The sequence below is a fragment of the Hyperolius riggenbachi genome, chromosome 10 (genome assembly GCF_040937935.1).
Source record: "Hyperolius riggenbachi isolate aHypRig1 chromosome 10, aHypRig1.pri, whole genome shotgun sequence".
NCBI lineage: Eukaryota > Metazoa > Chordata > Amphibia > Anura > Hyperoliidae > Hyperolius > Hyperolius riggenbachi.
The window spans coordinates 133,526,477-133,546,212 of record NC_090655.1 but is presented as its reverse complement, the minus strand read 5'-3'; the positions used below and the strand labels follow the sequence as shown (position 1 = coordinate 133,546,212).

The 19,736-nt window shown below is 41.4% G+C and overlaps 1 protein-coding gene across 4 annotated transcripts in view; it reads left to right on the top strand.

Annotated features, from left to right (window-relative positions):
- CHST3 (carbohydrate sulfotransferase 3) overlaps positions 1–19,736 on the top strand; it is a 174,311-nt gene that overhangs the window by 131,033 nt on the left and 23,542 nt on the right. For all 4 annotated transcript variants that reach the window (XR_011024524.1, XR_011024525.1, XM_068258170.1 and 1 more), the window contains exon 3: positions 3,727–3,777. Coding sequence is in view for 2 of the 4 variants with exons in the window: in XM_068258170.1 (XP_068114271.1) it covers positions 3,741–3,777 (37 nt within the window). In the remaining 2 variants the exon portion in view is untranslated. The remainder of the gene's footprint in view (positions 1–3,726; positions 3,778–19,736) is intronic.

Below are 19,736 nucleotides of genomic sequence, written 5' to 3'. Positions count from 1 at the left end.
TATGATTAGGCCTATCATCATGCTGAAGTTGAAAGAAGGCGAGAGTGTGGTGAGATCATTCCTTGCTGTGCAATCTGCATGACAGGCAGCCCTAAGGGGAACAGTGCCAATCTGTTATGGGGCAGGGGACAAAGGCAGTCCCACTACTGATATTGGGGGAGGGGAACAATGTCAATCTGTTACGGGGGAGGAGGAGCAATAGAAGCCTCCATACTGATATGGGGATGAAGGAGAACAAGGCCAACCATAATACTGTTATGAGAGGAGGGTACACTAACACTGCTATATGGAGGATGGAGGTACAAAGGCTACTCTAATACTGCTATGTGGGAAGGACAAAAGTCACCTAATGCTGGTATCTACGGGAAGGTGGATGGCAAAGGCCACATAGTACTGTTAAATTGGGGACGGTCAAGAGGCTTATGTAAGCTTTTACCTTGGCCCCCATTTCACCAAAATCCAATTGATTTTGTCTGTAATTTTTTAAGTAGGTCACGAGACAAACAAAAGCGTGGGTACCCCTGGTTTAGACTGTGCCGCTAGATGTACTGTAAAAAGCATATGCAGTAAAATAGTTTTGAGGAAATAAAACACTGCAGGAAAAGAAAAAACACAGCTAATGCATAATGATGGGTCAATTTAATTCTTTAAACAATGGATCGTTGAAATGTGAAAGTCTCACGCTAACAGTAAGCAAACAAATCTTTTAAATTCAGTGTGCAGAAAAAAAATGCATTAAGTAGATCGTAAAAAATAATGGAGCACAACAACATCCTGAGTTTGCAACAAAGGAGCTCATGCATATGGCAGAGCAGGCAGCTCAGTAACCGGATCCGCTACTGACACACGTCTCCAATTACTGCAGGGGTAGTAATAGTATATCTCATAATCACTGGTAGGGAGAACTTTTACTGAAATCATTAATTCCCTAGCAGGAAGGTCAGCGTGATGCCACTTGTGAAACTGCGTCTTTTAAAATCCTTCTCAAATGAATGCTGTTAGATTTTTTACTTTATAACAGGAAGCAAAACTGTTAGTGTGTAAAGGTAGCCATACACTGGTCGATTTGCCATTAGATCGACCAACTGACAGATCCCTATCTGATCGAATCTGCCTTTACTGCAAACACAATCTGTTGAGCTGCTCCTGCCGCCTGCCCGATCCCCCCCCCCCCCCCGTATACATTACCTGAAGCCTGGTCCCGGGCATCTTCTCCGCGCTGCACGCATCCCAGCGTACACTGTGTCACTCCGTGACCAGGAAGTTTAAATAGAGCGCCCTCTATCTGAACTTCCTGGTCACTGGGGTGACACAGGAAGTTAATGTACGCTGGGATGGAAGCAGGAACAGAGTGGTGCAGTGCGGAGAAGATGCCCGGGAGCCAGCGCAGGTAATGTATAACTGTATCGGATCGGCCGCCGCTAGCGACGCGCTCCCTACCCGCGGGCGATCGACGGTAATTTCCCGCACGGCGCGATCGACGGACCGATCCAATTTCGGGAGGAAATCGGATCGGCGGGTGCGTTTAGCGCGAACGATTGGCAGCAGATTCGATCCCAGTGATTGAATCTGCTGTCGATCTGGCGGGAATCGGCCTAGTGTATAGCCGGCTTAACTGTGTTTAAACGACCTGCTAAATAAAGAGATTATTTTCTGTTCAAACTTAAGGGGCCCATACACTGGTCGATTTCAGCCATCGTTCGATCGATCGATTCTATAGAATAGAAATCGATTCTTTTAAATCAGCCAATCGATCGATTTCAATTGATTTGATCTATCTGACAGGATGGATGCTGGCAGCAGATTGATGGCCCATAGAGTTGCGTTGGATCTAATGGTGCAGTAATGTCTTAAAGGGGCCCATACATTTGCCAACCAATCGACCATCCACTTTGATTATAATAATCGAATTGGATGAAAATTGGTGCTGCCAAGTGCATGCCCGACCGACAAAGCGACCAATTTTGGAACAGAAATTGGCCGCATGGTCGATTGCGCATGCTGGAAAATTTCGGGCCGAGGTTGGTTGGTCCAGTGCGCAGCGGTACGGCGTTGCATTTGCATAAATGTGTGTGCTAGTCTCTCTGCGTCAGTATGTGTTATAATTATTAATATTCACTGCTTTTATAAAGTGCCAACATATTACGCAGCGCTGGACAATAAATAGGATGCATACAATATTAACAAGAGGTGTCAAAGCACAAAGTTAGACAACATAGCACAAGGTTATACACGCAAACGGTATAACAACAACAACAACAACAAATAACATTTGTAAAGCGCTTTTCTCCCGTGGGACTCAAAGCGCATAAGCATGGCTCCGACCATCGTGGTACAGGGGAAGAATTTTATAAATCTGGAAATGCCAGGCTAAACAGGTGGCTTTTCAGTCTGGATTTGAATAGCTCCAGGGATGGTGCTGTCTTTACTGGGTGTGGTAGGGAGTTCCAAAGAGTAGGGGCAGCATGACAGAAGGCTCTGTCTCCAGATTTTTTGAGGTGCACTCTGGGAGTGACCAAGTTTATAGAACTTGCTGATCTGAGGTTGTGAGAGGTGTGGTGCAGCTTCAGCAAGTCCTTCATGTATCCAGGGCCCAGATTGTGCAGGGATTTGAATGTCAGCAGTCCAATCTTGAAGAGTATTCTCCATTGTACTGGTAGCCAGTGCAGTGAGCGAAGGATCGGTGTAATGTGACAGTGGCGAGGCTGGTTTGTTAGCAATCTGGCAGCAGCATTCTGCACTAATTGCAGGCGACGCAAGTCTTTTTTGGGGAGGCCAGCATAAAGGGCATTGCAGTAGTCCAGCCGTGATGTGATGAAGGCGTGGACTAGGGTTTGAAGATCCTCTGGGGGAATCAGATGTTTAATCTTTGCAATGTTCTTCAGATGAAAGAAGGAAGATTTAACTACAGATGAAATTTGGTTTCTGAAACTCAATTCCCCATCGATTAGTACGCCAAGGCTGCGCACAAGGTTGGAGCTGTTTATGTCTGAATTCCCAATCCTGATTGGTGTTGCTTTAGGATAGAGCTGTTTTGATGGCGAGCACTGGCTTTGGACAAACAGGACCTCAGTTTTGTCAGCATTCAGTTTCAACCAGTTATCATTCATCCATGCCTGAAGCTCAGCTAAGCAAGAGTTTATTTTTGGGGTAGGGTCTGTTCCACCAGGTTTGAAGGACAGGTATAGCTGTGTGTCATCGGCGTAGCAGTGGTACGTCAGGCCATGTCGTTGGATAAGTGTACCGAGTGGCAACATGTAGATTGCAAACAGCAATCTGGGAGCTGCAGCAATTCAAGTCTGAGTTGGTCCATGGGGGCTGAGGTTGCGGGGTAAGACCCTGCCAACAGTTAAACATCTAAAGGGGAAGGGTGTTAGCATTTCAGCCTGCTATCTTTAATGTTGAAATGCATGCATATTTGCAAAAAATCTCATCATGCTGTGTGCAATTCACAATCAAAATGTAAACTTTACAATAAAAATATGAGACACCAGGACAGTTTTAGTTTATATGTGCGTTACCATTACTAGTTGAATCACTAGTTAAAATGCGAGAATGCAGCTAGAAAAACATGTCTGCTTGGCTACCATAATATGTACAATTCTGAGTAGTTGATATGTGTCAGAAGGAAGACGTGATTACAGCTATAGAACAGGAAGCCGGTATGTGGCTTCCGTACTGGCTACTATATTTTACGTGGTGTTTGACTTCTTCTTCATGTTACAGGTGCCTGATGTTTCATGCAAAGTGCTCAGAAGAGACGTTACACAGTAAATGGTATGTACTTCAGATTTCTGTTTGACTTCTAACTAAACGCTATATACACCCCCGAAGCCAGGTAGCCAGTGCTTCTCAAAAGTTCCATCCGCTTCTTGACTTTGTTTAATTTCTTTATTGTTTGTTATAATTTAACTGAAATCTAAAAAAAAATGTAATGTGTTTCTGTTGGCCTTTGGACAGACGGGTTCCTGATTTCCATATTAATTTATCAACTTATGCCTCAGTATCTAATGAACACACATCCAATTTTGATTGACCAATTTTACCACTTCCATGTCGTCAGAACGCTTATCTACGCAATCTGTTTATAGCATTCAAAGATTGATAGCCATCATACTACACAGAGGAGGAGGGATCGGTCAATCATTGGCCAAGCAAAATTGGATGTGTGTACCAGGATTTAGGTTCAGTTCACACTTTAAACAGTCAGTTAGTGTGGATTTTTCCTGTCCTTACATACTGCCCATCAGCATGTTCTGTTCTGTGGAGAGAGGAAGACAAACTGGAGCAAGTTTTCGTTACCTACAGAGCGAGATAACAACCCATGGTTTTCTAGTATACCAGATAAGTAAAAAGCAGCAACACTGCATAATACGTTAGTGCTTTAGGGCTGGTTCATACGGATGTCTGCCCCCGTGTTTACCGCCGGCGTTTAAGTTAACGGGAGCATTTGTACCGGGCTTTTACTGGCGTTTGCGCAAATGCGACTTTCCGATCCTGATTTTTCCTGGATGCTACATGTAGTGGCCTGGGACACTTAATTGCCGCGGCTAATGTCCCCCTGTGGGGAAGAAAAGCGCCGACCACAATTGAAAGCCGCTGAAGGCCGGAATGCGACACCACTGAGACGCTGCCGAATGAGACGCTGCCTAAAGCTGGGTAGATGTCCGTGTGAACCAGCCCTTAAAAAAGGCATGCAATATGGAGAGTCATTTTGTGACACCTACGTTGAAAGTGTGTAATCGTCCTAGATAGAGGATAGTAAAGTGGTTAAGGGCTCTGCCTTTGACACAGGAGACCAGGGTCCAAGTCCAGGCTCTTTCAGTTCTGTAAGATTTGGTAATTGCATTGAATAGAGTAGGATTAATCTTTGATAGCAGCATGTGGTATTATGATGCATATTTCTATAATAGTTTACTTCCATGTATTATTTGTGACTGCACCACTTTATCTCTGAAACTAAATGTTTGCATAGTCAGCGCTTAAAAACTTTCTTATGGTGATTTTAGAACAAAAGTGGAATGTCTCTTTAATTTATTAGCAGTCACCACAGCTCTTTCATTACATTATGACTGTTTATTTTGTCTTTGTAATCAACATAATTTATTACATGTATTTATGTACTTATTGCATGGAGCAACTTAATATTTGCATAAACTGAAAGGTTATTTGTATGCTGAAAGATGAGAATGGCAGGTCCACAAAGGCACAACGTGGGAAGTTGGCTCGGTTTGGGTTCACCTGATCTGTTGTGATTTTCCTCCTCATGCCCTCGCTACTTCCTCACTCTCCAGTCACAGAACTATTGGGATGTGAGAGCAAAAAATAAAGCTGCTGCACCCAAAAAAGGCAAATGTACTTTTTGGCCCAGAGTGTGCTGATGCTTTTTTGGCCTGATGAAACATCTGGCATGCTTTTCTGTATCAGTGAGCAGGACTGACACAAGTAATTAAAACAACCCTTCCAATTTTTCTTGGATGCATCCTGTACAACTGTAGAGAAGATACTTGTTCAGTGAGGACAAAGAACAAGTGCGTGTCATTTATCTTGTGATAAAGAGCCATGGTCAGGCTGTGGGGAGCGCAGACTACTCTTTCCAGGTGCACATTATTCAGGTTATTCAAGCAGATACACCCTGATTCCAGCTGCCAGGCCTCTGAAATCACTGCGTGGAAACACTGAGTCTTTCATTACGACATTTTATTAATACTGCCATTTTCTACAACTTTTTACTCATTCCAGATAATATCATTCGGACAATGTCATTAAAAGGACAAATTTTGTTAATCTGAGACCTTAGAGGTATTTTTCTATGGTATGAGGTTACAACCGAAGGGCAGATTTATAGATTGCAGTGCTTTGGATTGCTAGGTTGTCTTTAAAGCCCTATTCTGTACAATAATGCGTATTAGGTCTGATTAGCTCACGTCAAATAAATCATTTCTAAAGTACCTGGTTAGGAGCCAGGGCACTGCCCTTTTCCAGCGTAGCAGACTGTATGCGCTACAGGTTTCAGTTTTCTCAGACATTTAGCCTATGCCTTCCCCCTTGCAGTCTCAATAACAAAAGGGGGCTCATGCAATTTTTTAGAGAATGGAAAGATGAAAGGGTAGTAAATAAGTATTTGTTCGACTTCACTCGATGCATGCATGTTCCCCAATAAGAGGTCCAAGCTTCAATGTCTTCTTGTTTTGGGCTGCCATTTTCTATCCCTGCAGCTCTGTTCTTGCCGCTAGAGGTTCAGGGCTCCATTGTGTTCTCTTTCCAGGAAGCCATCTTCTCATCTCTCAGAAATATGGTTGCACGGAACAGGAAAACAGTGAAGCCTGGACCTCTAGCGGCAAGTACAGAGCTGCAAGGATGGGAATAGGGCTGCCAGTAATGAGGAGAAGTAACTATTGATACAAGCACACTTCCAATGAGCACTGTATCAGATACATGGGGGAGGCCAGGGGCTGGCGTGAACGAGGCAGGCGTATGTGCACACGGCAGGCATGTGTGTGCGTGCAGCGGGCGCATGCACGGTGACAGTCCTAGAGCCAGTTTTGAAACGGGCTTAGGTCGGCTAGTAAATGAATAATCTTTAATAGCACTGGCAACGCGTTTTGTGGGTCTCCGCCCACTTCCTTAGGCCAAATCAAGTGCCATGCTATGTTGAGAGCCAGAAATAGAGCGCTCTATTTCTGGCTCTGAATATAACGTGGCACTTGATTTTGCCTGAGGAATTGGGCGGTAACCCACAAAACACGTTGCTAGTGCTATTGAAGATTTTTCATTTATATATGAATTTGTCTTCATTGAGGTAAGCCACCTCAAACCTTATTTTATAGATTTTAATCCAATTATTATTTTTTGGGCGCCTTTTCATCCTGTTTGTGCATTTAATAACCACTCTGAGCGTAGGGGATACCCTTGGACCCTGTCTACTGGTCCCTAGGACCCTTTTGTCCTTGAAAGGTGCAACTATTTCTGGTTGACCGGGACCCCCGAGTGGAGTCGGTGTTCATTGACCTCCACCAGATTGCAGTGGTTGGTTGCCCCATTGCAACCTCCCTTTGTGAGTACCCTCTGTATACGATTTCTTATTTTATCTATTGAGTGTGACGTACTGCACCATTTGGGCTCCCTTTGTCTATGTGGTTTTTTTTTCGTTTCGGGTGATAGCTAACCTCCCCCCCCCCCCCCTTTTATCAGCTGTACCAAAACATATGTTACCATCTGGGGGAAGAACAAAATCAAGAGTTATAGAGACATAAAATAAAGATTTTGGATTTTTAAACAGTGTGAACACACTGCAAAAGCAAAGCGAGCACTGCATTGGGGGAATGTTGTTACTAGGCTTAGTCTGCAAACAATCCATTCACTAGATTGTTTTCAACCAAAGCAATCACTTGTCATGATTCTGGTATCTTGAAGGCTTCCCTTTTAGCAATACAGTGGGATGCGAAAGTTAGGGCAACCTTGTTAATTGCCATGATTTTCCTGTATAAATCGTTGGTTGTTAGGATAAAAAAATGTCAATTAAATATATCGTATAGGAGACACACACAGTAATATTTGAGAAGTGAAATAAAGTTTATTGGATTTACAGAAAGTGTGCAATAATTGTTTAAACAAAATTAGGCAGGTGCATAAATTTGGGCACCACAAAAAATAAATGAAATCAATATTTAGTCGATCCTCCTTTTGCAGAAATTACAGCCTCTAATTGCTTACTGTAGGTTCCAATGAGAGTCTGGATTCTAGTTGAAGGTATTTTCCTCTTTACAAAACATCTCTAGTTCATTCAGGTTTGATGGCTTCTGAGCATGGACAGCTCTCTTTAACTCACACCACAGATTTTCAATTATATTCAGGTCTGGGGACTAAGATGGCCATTCCAGAACCTTGTACTTGTTCCTCTGCATGAATGCCTTAGTGGATTTTGAGCAGTGTTTAGGGTCGTTGTCTTGTTGAAAGATCCAGCCCCAGCGCAGCTTAACCACTTCAGCCTTCAGTCGTTTTTCACCTTATGCATCCGAGCAATCTTCACCTCCCCTTCATTCACCAATAACTTTATCACTACTTATCACAATGAATTGATCTATATCTTGTTTTATTTGCCACCAATTAGGCTTTCTTTGGGTGGTACATTTTGCTAAGAATTATTTTTTTCCAAATGCATTTTAATGGGAATATGAAGAAAAAAAATTGAAAAAATGCATTTTTCTCAGTTTTCGGCCATTGTAGCTTTAAATGCATGCTACCATAATTAAAACTCACATATTTTATTTGCCCATTTGTCCCGGTTATTATTCCATTTAAATTATGTCCCTATCACAATGTATGGCGCCAATATTTTATTTGGAAATAAAGGTGCATTTTTTCAGTTTTGCATCTATCACTATTTACAAGCGTATAATTTAAAAAATAATAGTAATATACCCTCTTGAAATGCATAGTTACCTAGTGGTCAGAACTTTTTTATGTTTTTTTTTTTAATTGTAATTTTTTTTTTTTTTTTTATAGTTACAAATTTTATTTACTACTTTTATTTATTTATCTATTTTTACAGTTAATTTTAAATGTAATTTATTGTGTGTATTAAAAAAAAAAAGTTTATGTAGATGTAGTTTTACTACTTGGTCAATCAGGCAATTTTTTTTTCTTCCTGTAAGCGAGCGATCACGCTTGCAGGAAGTGAAGGTAGGACGTGAAACTTTTTTTTCTTTAGAAAAATTGCGGCTTTTTATAGAAGCCGCCAGTCTTTCTAACAGGGGCTTAGATCAATGAATGGGAACTGCGGGCTAACGGGCGGTGGCACAGGAGCGCGCAGACGTGCGGGATCGCCTGCGGCAGCGTGCAGCAGCCTTTTGAACGTATCAGATACGTCCAATCAACTTAGTGGTTAAGCTTTGTCACAGATTGGTCTCCAGAATCTGCTGATACTGAGTGAAATCCATGCATTCCTCAACTGAAAAGAACTGTGGAAACAGACAGCTGAAACCTCTGAGACAGCTTTCTGTATCTTTCCCCTAAACCATGATGGTGAACAATCTTTGTCTTCAGGTCATTTGAGAGTTGTTTTGAGACCTCTACATTGCTACTCTTGAGAAAATTAAAAGAGGAGGGAAACGTACAATTGACTTCCTTAAATACTCTTTTTAACAATTGGATTAACCTGTGTATGTAGATCAGGGGTCACTGAGCTTACCAAGCCAATTTGAGTTCCAATAATTAGTTCTAAAGGTTTTGGAATCAATTTACATTTATAAAAGAATCCCCTGCCTAAGTGTCAGCTGACTATGCTGTCAGCTTACACTACCTCTGTTGCCGACTCAGACCATACTGTGGCCGAGAGGAGTGAGACATCTGCCCACCAATATGTGCAGAGCGATCCCCAGTGTGCGCAGCACCAGCAGAGGACGACCGCTGACATGCGGAAGTGGAGAACCCGACGCGACTCTTATCAGAAGCGGTTGCATTGCGGGAACCTCGCGGTGAGTTCCTAACACTATTGAAATTGAGTTTGATGCGTGGTATAAGAACTGATTACTATCCAAATAAATTCCAACTGGAGAAGGATTGATCAGCTTGACAAGGAAGGAGAGGTCTGCGCTCACCGCTGGAATCCATGGATCAGGTGAGCTGCTGCTTGTATCGATGTGAGGGGGGTGCAGAGAAGAGCAGGGGGTGGGGTGAAGCGGAGGAGAACGAGAGGAGCAGCAGATGCAGGAGGACGCAGCGTCAGGATTTGTCAGATTCCACTCGCGGTAAATTACGTCGAGATTTATGGAATCAACAAATTCTTCATCCCACCTCTAGTTATATATAAATCAGGACCAGCAGTGTAGGGGATGCAGAGGCTGTGACCGCAGTAGGGCCCCTGGACCAAAGGGGCCCTTCTTCATCCACTGTTTTAGCACTACATTAATGCTTTGCTGGTAATGATCACGTCTATATGTGCTTGGAATACTGGTAATAGTTAACAATGATGACAGTTACCCAATGGTAGCAGCTTAAAAAGGGAGGCAGAGGTGGAGTCTCATTCCATAAACAGATGAACACAGATTCACCTTAATTCTGAAGTATATGAAGGCTGCCATCATTATTATTATTATTTAAATACCAGTTGTTCGGACGTACTGCTACTGTCTTGTTTTGTTTGTGGAGTTTGAGTCACACAATTGTAACTCAATTCCTAAGGGCTGTTTCACACTGGGGGGCATGCTGAGGGCACACTGTCCATAATTTTGCACAGCATTTGTATTTTGAGAAACACTTTCTCATTCACTTGAATGAGAATCGCAGCAAAATCGATGACTTCTCTAAACTGTTTGAAGTACAGTGTACAGTGCTTCCGGGGGGGAAGGGGGGGGGGCCTTGCCCCGATGAAAGCTTTTGTTTGCTCATTGCTATTGCTGATTACAGCAGTCCTTATCTTCCTGCTCTTTCTGAGGACAGCAGGCCATGGAAGTAGGACAATAAATGCCTCGAACAACAATTTAAATGTAAAAAGAAGAGGTAGATTTTTTTTTGTGATAAGCCAAATTGTTAGCATGCATTTTTAATGTGCTATAGAAATGCCCTGGGGGCTAAAAATGTTGCTTGGTTCACTTTAAATCTAAAAACAGAGAAAATCAGCAGTGGTACCATTCTATGGTCCTCCTAGTTCAGGTTTCTTTATAAATGCTTGTAGAACAGCAGCATACCTGTAACATGGCCTATGGTTCATTGTGTTCATTGTATAAAGTGATAAAAAATAAACATTAAGTCAAGTCAATAAACGTTATCTATTCTTGAAATCTTCCAACAAAATAAGAAATGCAGCACTGGTGTGAACTCAGGAAAGCATGGGTTACCATTATGTGGCGTGTATCAGAGATCAGATAAATGGTTGCCCTTTTCCATTGTAGGCAACTTTGGAAATTATTATTATTATTATTATTATTATTGATTTATAAAGCGCCAACATATTCCGTGGCGCTGTACAAAGTAAGAAACAAACATGGGGTACATAATAATACAGACAATGGTGTACACCAATATACAAGATACATAATTAGTGACAAAATACAAAGAATGATACAAAATACAAATTATAGAATTGGTAATGACAGTGATAAAATTAACATGATGAATAAAATGTATAATGGTTACCAAGACACAAAAGGGGGAGAGAGCCCTGCCCTTGCGAGCTTACAATCTAAAGGGAATGGGGGGAAACAAGAGGAGGGGTAGTATGCAGCAAATATATAGAGGCTTTGTGTTTTAGGATACCTAGTAGGAGTGCAATTTGGTCTTAGTACAAAGGGAAGTGGCCTAAGGTAGAGCATATGCTTGTCGGAACAAGTGTGTTTTTAGAGAGCGTTTAAAGGTAGCAAAGGTTGGCGAGTGACGGATGTGTTGTGGGAGGGCATTCCAGAGGAGGGGTGAAGCGCGTGCGAAGTCTTGTAAACGTGAATGTGAGGAGTTGATTCTAGAGGAGGACAACAGAAGATCATGTGCCGATCTGAGATTGCGATTGGGTTTGTATCTGGAGATTAATGAGGATATGTACCGGGGGGAGAGATCGTGGAGAGCTTTGTAGGTTAGGGTTAGGAGTTTGAACTGAATCCTCTGGTTAATTGGCAGCCAGTGAAGAGCTTGACAAAGAGGGTCGGCAGAGGAAGATCGAGAAGAGAGATGAATGAGACGAGCAGCTGAGTTCAGTACTGACTGGAGCGGGGCCAGTTTGTTAGACGGTAGTCCACAAAGTAGTACGTTGCAGTAGTCCAGACGAGAAATTATGAGAGCATGTATTAACATTTTAGTTGTGTCTTGAGTGAGAAAGGGACGGATGCGAGATATGTTTTTGAGTTGGAGATGGCAGGAGCTGGTTATGGAGTGAACATGAGGAATAAAAGAGAGAGATGAATCGAATATCACCCCCAAGCACCGAGCTTTGGGAACTGAAGTTATGGGAGTGTTATTAACATTTATTGTTACTTCAGGCAGGGAGGTGGACAGAGACGGTGGAAAAATTATTAGTTCCGTTTTACTCATGTTAAGTTTTAGGAAGCGAGAGGACATGAAGGAGGATATAGCAGACAAGCAGTCAGGAACACGTTTAAGGAGGGAGTTAAGGTCTGGGGCAGAGAGGTACAGTTGTGTATCGTCTGCATAGAGGTGGTATTGAAACCCGAATGAGTTGATTAAATCACCAAGACCATGCATGTAGATGGAAAAGAGGAGGGGACCAAGGACAGAGCCTTGGGGAACCCCGACAGACAAAGCATGAGGAGAAGAGATCTGATCTGAGTAGGAGACTGTGAAGGACCTTCCAGAGAGGTAGGAAGATAACCATGTGAGAGCAAGGCCCTTTATTCCGACATTTGAAAGTATTTGTAGGAGTAAGGTGTGGTCGACAGTATCAAATGCTGATGACAGGTCAAGAAGGATGAGTATGGAAAATTGACCTTTGGATTTGGCTGTAAGAAGGTCATTGGCCACTTTGGTAAGGGCTGTTTCCGTGGAGTGGTTAGAGCGAAAGCCAGACTGGAACTGATCAAGTAGGGAGTTAGCAGATAAATAATGGCTTAATTCTGCATGTATATGGCGTTCAAGTAGTTTGGATGCAAATGGGAGAAGTGACACTGGGCGGTAGTTGGCAAGTGAGGTAGGATCTAGAGAGGGTTTTTTAAGTAGTGGTGTCACAACAGCTTTTTTGAGTGGGGACGGAAAGATGCCAGTAGAGAGGGAGAGGTTAAATAGCGTTGTTAGTGCAGGCAAGAGAGATGAGGATAGCTGCGGAATGAAATGGGAGGGAATAGGATCCAAAGAACAGGTGGTTAGATTAGCTTTGGCAATTTTAGAGGAAAGAGAGTGTTCAGAGAGTGGAGAGAAGGCAGTTAGAGAACAGTCAATGAGAGGTGTGGAGGTGGGATTTGAGGGCCGCATGGAGAATTCACTTCTGATTTTGTCAATTTTATCAGTGAAGTATGTTGCAAATTCTTCAGCTGATAAGCAAGATGAAGGAGGAGGAGGAGGGGGATGGAGAATGGAGTTGAAGGTGCTGAACAAGCGTTTTGGATTGTGTAAATGGGCGGATATTAGGGAAGAAAAATAGGACTTTTTTGCCACAGAGAGTGTGTTTCTGAAGTTGTTCAAGGCAATTTTATATAAGATGAAGTCCTCACTTGTGTTACTTTTCCTCCAGCGCCGTTCAGCTGCTCTAGAGCATCTTTTTAACTGTTTAGTGGTTTTGGTCATCCAGGGTTGGCGACAGACATGGTGAGGGCGGGCCTTGACGAGGGGGGTGAAGTCATCCATGACTTTTGTAATGGAGCTGTTGTAGTGTATAGCAGCCGAGTCTGGGTCAGTGAAGGATTGTTTGAGGAGAGGTGCCAGGGCATCAGAGACAGTTTGAATGTCAAGATTGCGATAGTTTCTTCGAGTATGTGAGCGTGCTTGTGCCAGGGTGGTAGGAAAAGAGGAGGAGAGAGAGAAGCTAAGTAGGTTATGGTCAGAGAGTGGTAGTGGATCATTAGTAAAGTCAGTGACAGAGCAGAGACGAGTGAATACAAGGTCAAGCGTATGGCCAACAGTGTGGGTTGAGGTAGAGGACCACTGAAGCTTTTATGAACAGTATTCTTCTTAAAAACTGATTGCAAAAGCAAACCGTATTATAATTATTTTCATCTCTTTGTTATTTGGTGCCGATTATCTTTGTGGCAGCAAATAAATGCAGCACTTCCTCCATTTGAGGAAGTTTCTGCAATAAACTGACAAGAGAACAAGACCTTCTAAAGGAACTTTAACACATGCTACTGAAATACAATTTTTTATATCTAGGAAGAACTGTGAAATGTGTTGTGTAGACCATTGCAGCAGACTTGGTAATGCTTGGGAATTCTGTGATTACAATCTAGACAACGGAGGAAAGGCACATCATGACTAACATCCTGTGTTTTAAAGTTTCTGCTTAGCGATTGGACACAATCCCCTTTCAGAACTGACTTACTTTCCCAAGTGCATTGCAAACTAGTCACAATAATCGAATAAAGAGAGCAGTCGTTTTTTAGATAAATGGTTAAGGCGATGGACGACGTGATAACATCTTCTGGAACATTTAGTCACAGAAAAACTCACTGTCCATTGCAAGTTTCACTCTTTATTTGCCTATCCTCATTTCAAATGCCTTTGTTTGCTTCATGTAAGGCAGTTATTTTCCCCATTCCATATAGCACTGTCAGACAAATCAGTCTCATACAGTTAACACTACGGATGAGGAAAATCATTGCTGGATTGCTCACAATATTTTTATTGAACTTCTGACCCTTCATTGAAATTCCAGCAAATTAGTTTTGCTAACTTGTATTGAAGTCATTGTTGCCAAGAATGCCTGTCCCTCTCCCAAGGTTTTCATTCCTACCTCCAATGCCGGGGATGAGGTGGAGGTAACTACTTCCCAAGGGCAGATGGGGGTTACAAACTATCTGTAGTCAATGTAATTCATTATCAACTTGTGTTATTCCCTGTTTTATCTTACCAATAGAAATTAAGCACCATCAACAAAAATTGGACTTTGCAAGAGTTCACAGTGGTGCGTTGTACAGTGGTGCGTTCTCAGTGGTGGGTTGTGGTGCTGTGTAATGGTTGCTTTGTGATGTGACTCACAGCACTTCAATGCACCACCTATATGATGTTTACTATGCGGTGGGTGCGTTGCAGTACAACAGGTTGCTGTATGGTAAAGCACTGTATGCTGAACAAGCATGTTAACAGTAAGTGAAGCATACTTTTCATTCACTGTATGCTTCACTGTATGTGACATAACACGGCCAGAATGTGCGGTACAACTTTTTTATTCTGTTGCACAGGTAACAACGCAAAAGCCCATTCTGAACATGGCCTAACAGTTTACCAAGCCCTTGTCAGTATTGTAGGTTTTTGTTCTATTTTATATGGTATACCGCTAAAAGTAACAGTAGGGTATTGTACCGTGTTAGCCATCAGTAAAAGCAAGAAGTTTTAAATCAGGATGATACCATTTATTGGCTAACTTAAAATAATAAGAGTAGGCAAGCTTTCGGCTGTATAGTCTTCGTCAAGGTCCTCCCAGTTCAGGTTTCTTTATTAATGTTTGTAGAACAGCAGCATACATTTAACACGGCCTATGGTTCATTGTATACAGTGATACAAATGAACACTAAGTAAAGTCAATGAAAGTTACATAACTTACATAGTAAACAGGATTGAAGCCTGACGAAGGCTATACAGCCGAAAGTTTGCTTACTCTTATTCTTTTAAGCCAATACATGATACCATCCTGATTCAAAACATTTTGCTAAAAGTCACTTTCTGAGTGGAATTTATGCATGTGCAGGACAGATATACTATAGCTGCACTACCCTTTACATAAAGCTATGATCTCAGGTCATGTTAAAGCTTATGAATTCGTAGCTGTGATGATTCATGGGAGCGATTGGAATTGTGGAATTAATGGGTTAATCGTTTATTCATGCAGGATTTGTAATTTTGGAGTACTGGCAAAGTTCAGATGTTGAACATGGAAAACCAGAGCTACTCTATCTTGGCAAACTTCATAGAATATATGCTTCCAAAATGACCACAATCCTAAAGAAGACACATAGTTCTTCTCAAACTTCTGTGTTTTTGTGTTTCTTTTTGATGGGGGAGGGTGGTGTTGTGTCATATTGAGAACATCCAGGAAGAGTTCAGATTTTATTAGGGAAAAATGATTACAGTATGTGAAAATGTGGCAGAACACAAATCCTTTAACAAACAGTGATATTTATGGCGTAATTATCACCAAAGACTAGCTTGATGTAATGTTTACATTACAACCATTAAAAGGGCCTCTATAACATCAAATGTAATAAAGCAGAAAACGCTGTTCATTTAATTGCCAATGTGGTTAAATAAACAAGAGTAAGATGCCCTTGTGCAAAAAACAAACACAAAACAGCACTTTTTCAACATCAAAATGAACATGTGAAAAAAAATGTTACACCTTCAAATATTTATAACAAGCCTAACACAAATCTGATTAATATATACTGAACTTATGGTGGTGAAAAAATAGAAAATACAGGAATGCATAGTAAAAGACTGATTCTGTGAAATACATATTAAAAGTTTAATTTTAGTGAAAATAATTAGTGATTCTAGAGGAAGTGAATGCTTGCTGAAAATAGGAAAATTCCAGCTTTTTTTTCTCTCTTTTTTTACACAAAGACCAAGCTGGGCTCCACTCATATACAGTATTCCAAGAGTTTACCTTCCAGGGATGCTAACATACTAAGGTGTTTTTATTTTTACTTTCACCTTTAGGTCCTTATTCAATTCATCTTTTCTGTTATTTTCATCCTCTGTTTAAAATAAGTTTTCAGCAAAATAGATTTTTGAGAGGCATCATACAACTTTCCCCCCTACTTAACTTACATTTGTGGGTTGACAATTCCAAACTGATTCCATTTTTGTGAACGTAAGTTAAATTCTAAAATGTCACATATTATGTCACAGGCACGGGAGTTAAAGCGGAATATAACCCTGCAATTCAACTTTGCTCTAAAACATTATTTACAGCATATTATATGCAAAAAGCATTTTTTTTTACTAGACCAGCATTGGAAGGGTTAAACACAGAGGTTTAAAGTTCCGTGGAGAGATATGCAGAAGTTCAGATTGTTACATTCTATTTAGTTAAATGTATCTATTGAGAAATGTTACACACTCTTTGGCTGTCCTCCAGCTCCTTCTCAGTCAGAGACAGTGAGTCACATACCACACTTAGATACATTTATGTAAACAAAATGTATCTATGTCAGCTTCGGAAGCGTCTGCAGAAATCTCCAGGAACTTTAAAGCCCTGTGTAACCCTTCCAATGCTGATCTAGTAAAAAAAAATGCTGGTTGCATATAATATACTGTAAATAATGTTTTAGAGCAAAGTTGAAATGCAGGGTTATATTCCGCTTTAAAGGGAAGCTGAAGTGAAAATATACTTAAGAGATAATTAGCTGTATTTGTAGTACCGATGAGAATACTGTATAAGAATAGTAACAGAAATGGGTCTCATATTTTTATGTTCAGTTTTATCATTTCATTTTTAAGATTACATCAGACTGTCACTACTGCGATTTAGAATCCACGCTCTGCTTTACTGAAAAGAATACAAGTTTGAACTTTCCTGCAGTGAAAATCATTAGCGGTTTTGGCTTCTATTCACTGTTCGGGAAACCAAACTGATTTCCACAAGTTGTTTTGCATAGATAACAACTCAAGTTGTTGTTTTGTTTTTGCTTTGTTTTTTTAAATGCTTGCTGTACTGGAATACACAAAGCGACTTTAGGGAATTTCTTACATGGACTAGTATTATATGTATCTATGTGTATCTCATCATGTTACATGTTACTTCAGGTATGCTTTAAACATAAATCTCCAATGGGGACATAGTTTCAATAGTTTTTTGGTCAAAATCAAACAAAAATCAATTGATCTGACATTCTGGGGAAATTTTGGATTCCCAGCTGATGAATCAAATCTGTGAAGAATCAAATGGGAAAATCAATGAGTGTATTGGCATCTTAAGGGTGTGTTCACACTATGCACATTGCTGTGTTGCTGCATATGGACCATAGTGTGAACTTTGCCTTAATCTCTTTCTGACAGCTAAAAGAACAAATAAAATTCAAAATGTCAAAAGTAAAAACACCTCCAAAATGATATTTTGTACATATACAATCATAAGATTATTATACTAAAAGTGCTGCTGTGTGTTTGTTTTTATGTAACATTAAGATGATCCAAATCCTTTGAAGTCAATACACTTGAGAACGTTTTAACGTTTCCCACAGTTTTCTCTCCAGTTAATTGTATTTGTGTATTCTGTGTGCAATCTTGGCAATGCTAAGGTCCATAATTACAGATTTAGTACTATTTATTTTACATTTGGACTAACTGCCAAAAAACTGCAGCACTAGAGTCTGATTACAGGCCATTTTACTTGATGATCAGAGACGTTGTACTTTTATAGGAAATTCAAACCAACGCTTTGTATTCAGTTTATATTTTATCACAATCATGCAGAGTAATGTATGGGGAGGAATTTTTGAATGTGTCTAAATTGATTTTGCATTGAAAAACTGCAATGAAAATTTTTGTTTGAAACTTTTGTATAAAGGGCATTCTGGAACCTTTTTCTGCTGTCAAAATATACACTAGAGCAGAACCCTCTTGTCAGTGTATATGCAGAGTCCACACAGATAGCAGTGTATAATCAGACCCTGATTATGCAATTAGTGCCACCTGTAGGACAGGCAGGGGAGGTATTGCTGAAGCCATTCTTGATCTCAGCCTGCTAACTGTCAGCAATGGGATGTCAGAGACTTCTTTAGTGAATGATGACAGGCTTTTAAAACAATATGAAGGCTGTTGTTTTCTGCCACAGCAATAATGAGGGTATTCATAGAGAGACAATAATGTAAAGTAAAGAGACTCTGAAGCCTCGCTAAAATCATGTTTTTATTTAAAAAACCTCTTAAGCATGTTTGCACCACCTAAAACGCTGCATCCCCCGGCTGAAAACTAAATTAATCACTCCTAACACACCGGGCAAAATCCACGACTTTCTTGGTCGTGGATTTTGCTGTCCTAAGGAGGCAGAGCTTTCAGCTGCAGCTCTGCCTCCATTCGCGTCAATCAGCGCTGATCGCCGCCTCTCCCCCGCCTCTCTCAGTAAAAGATGACTGAGAAGGGCGGGCAGAGGTGACGATCTGCGCTGTGTAGAGGCAGAGCTACAGCCTAAAACTCTGCCACTTCACAGAAGGAGCCCCAGGGAGTTTGAGGTGATTAATTTAGTTTTCAGCCGCGGGGATAGGGCGTTTTAGGTGGTGCAAACATGCTTAAGAGTTTTTGAAAATAAAACATGATTTTAGCAAGGCTTCAGAGTCTCTTTAAGAGGCCATTTGGTGGCCATTAAAAGTAGTTTTTCTTCTCCCATTGGCTTTAGTGCATTAGGATTGTGCAAAGAAAAAATGAAATTTCTTATTTGTGGAATGTTTTCAAGTTTTGTGAAATTGAACCTTAAACTAAATTGAGCAATTTCCTCCATTTTCCAATGACACAACACTTGTCTACGTAAAATGGCAATCCCTTTCACTGGCTGCCCCATACGCAATTAACTTTTTTATCTCCTAGGACAGCGTTGGGGAACCTATGGCATGCGTGCCAGACCCGGCACGCGTAGCCGAATCTGCCAAGATGCTGCGCAATGAACTGGCCGCAGCGTCTACTAGACGCCGTGCCAGTTCATAGCCCGCAGCCCAGCTCCAGCCCGCAGTCTACCGGGAGGCAGAGCAGGGCTACTGGAAGATGGCGTCCGAAGCCCTGTACTGGAGACTATTTGTGTCTCCAGCACAGGGATTCGAGGTGCCATCTTCCCGTAGCCCTGCTATTGCAATCAGCGCGAGCGCGGGATTGAGATATGCAGGAGGATTGTCTGGGGGAGCTGCGATCCAGAGGCCGGCCGGGAGAGGAGACTTCTGTCAGGTGAGTACATTCCTTTTTTTGCAGGTGAAATGTTGCCCACTATGTTTATTTTCTGGTGAAATGTGGCACAATGCGTTTATTTTCTGGTGAAATGTTGCCCACATTGTGTTATTTTCTGATGAAATGTGGCCCACTGCGTTTATTTTCTGGTGAAATGTGTCCCACTGCGTTTATTTTCTGCTGAAATGTGGCCCACTGCGTTT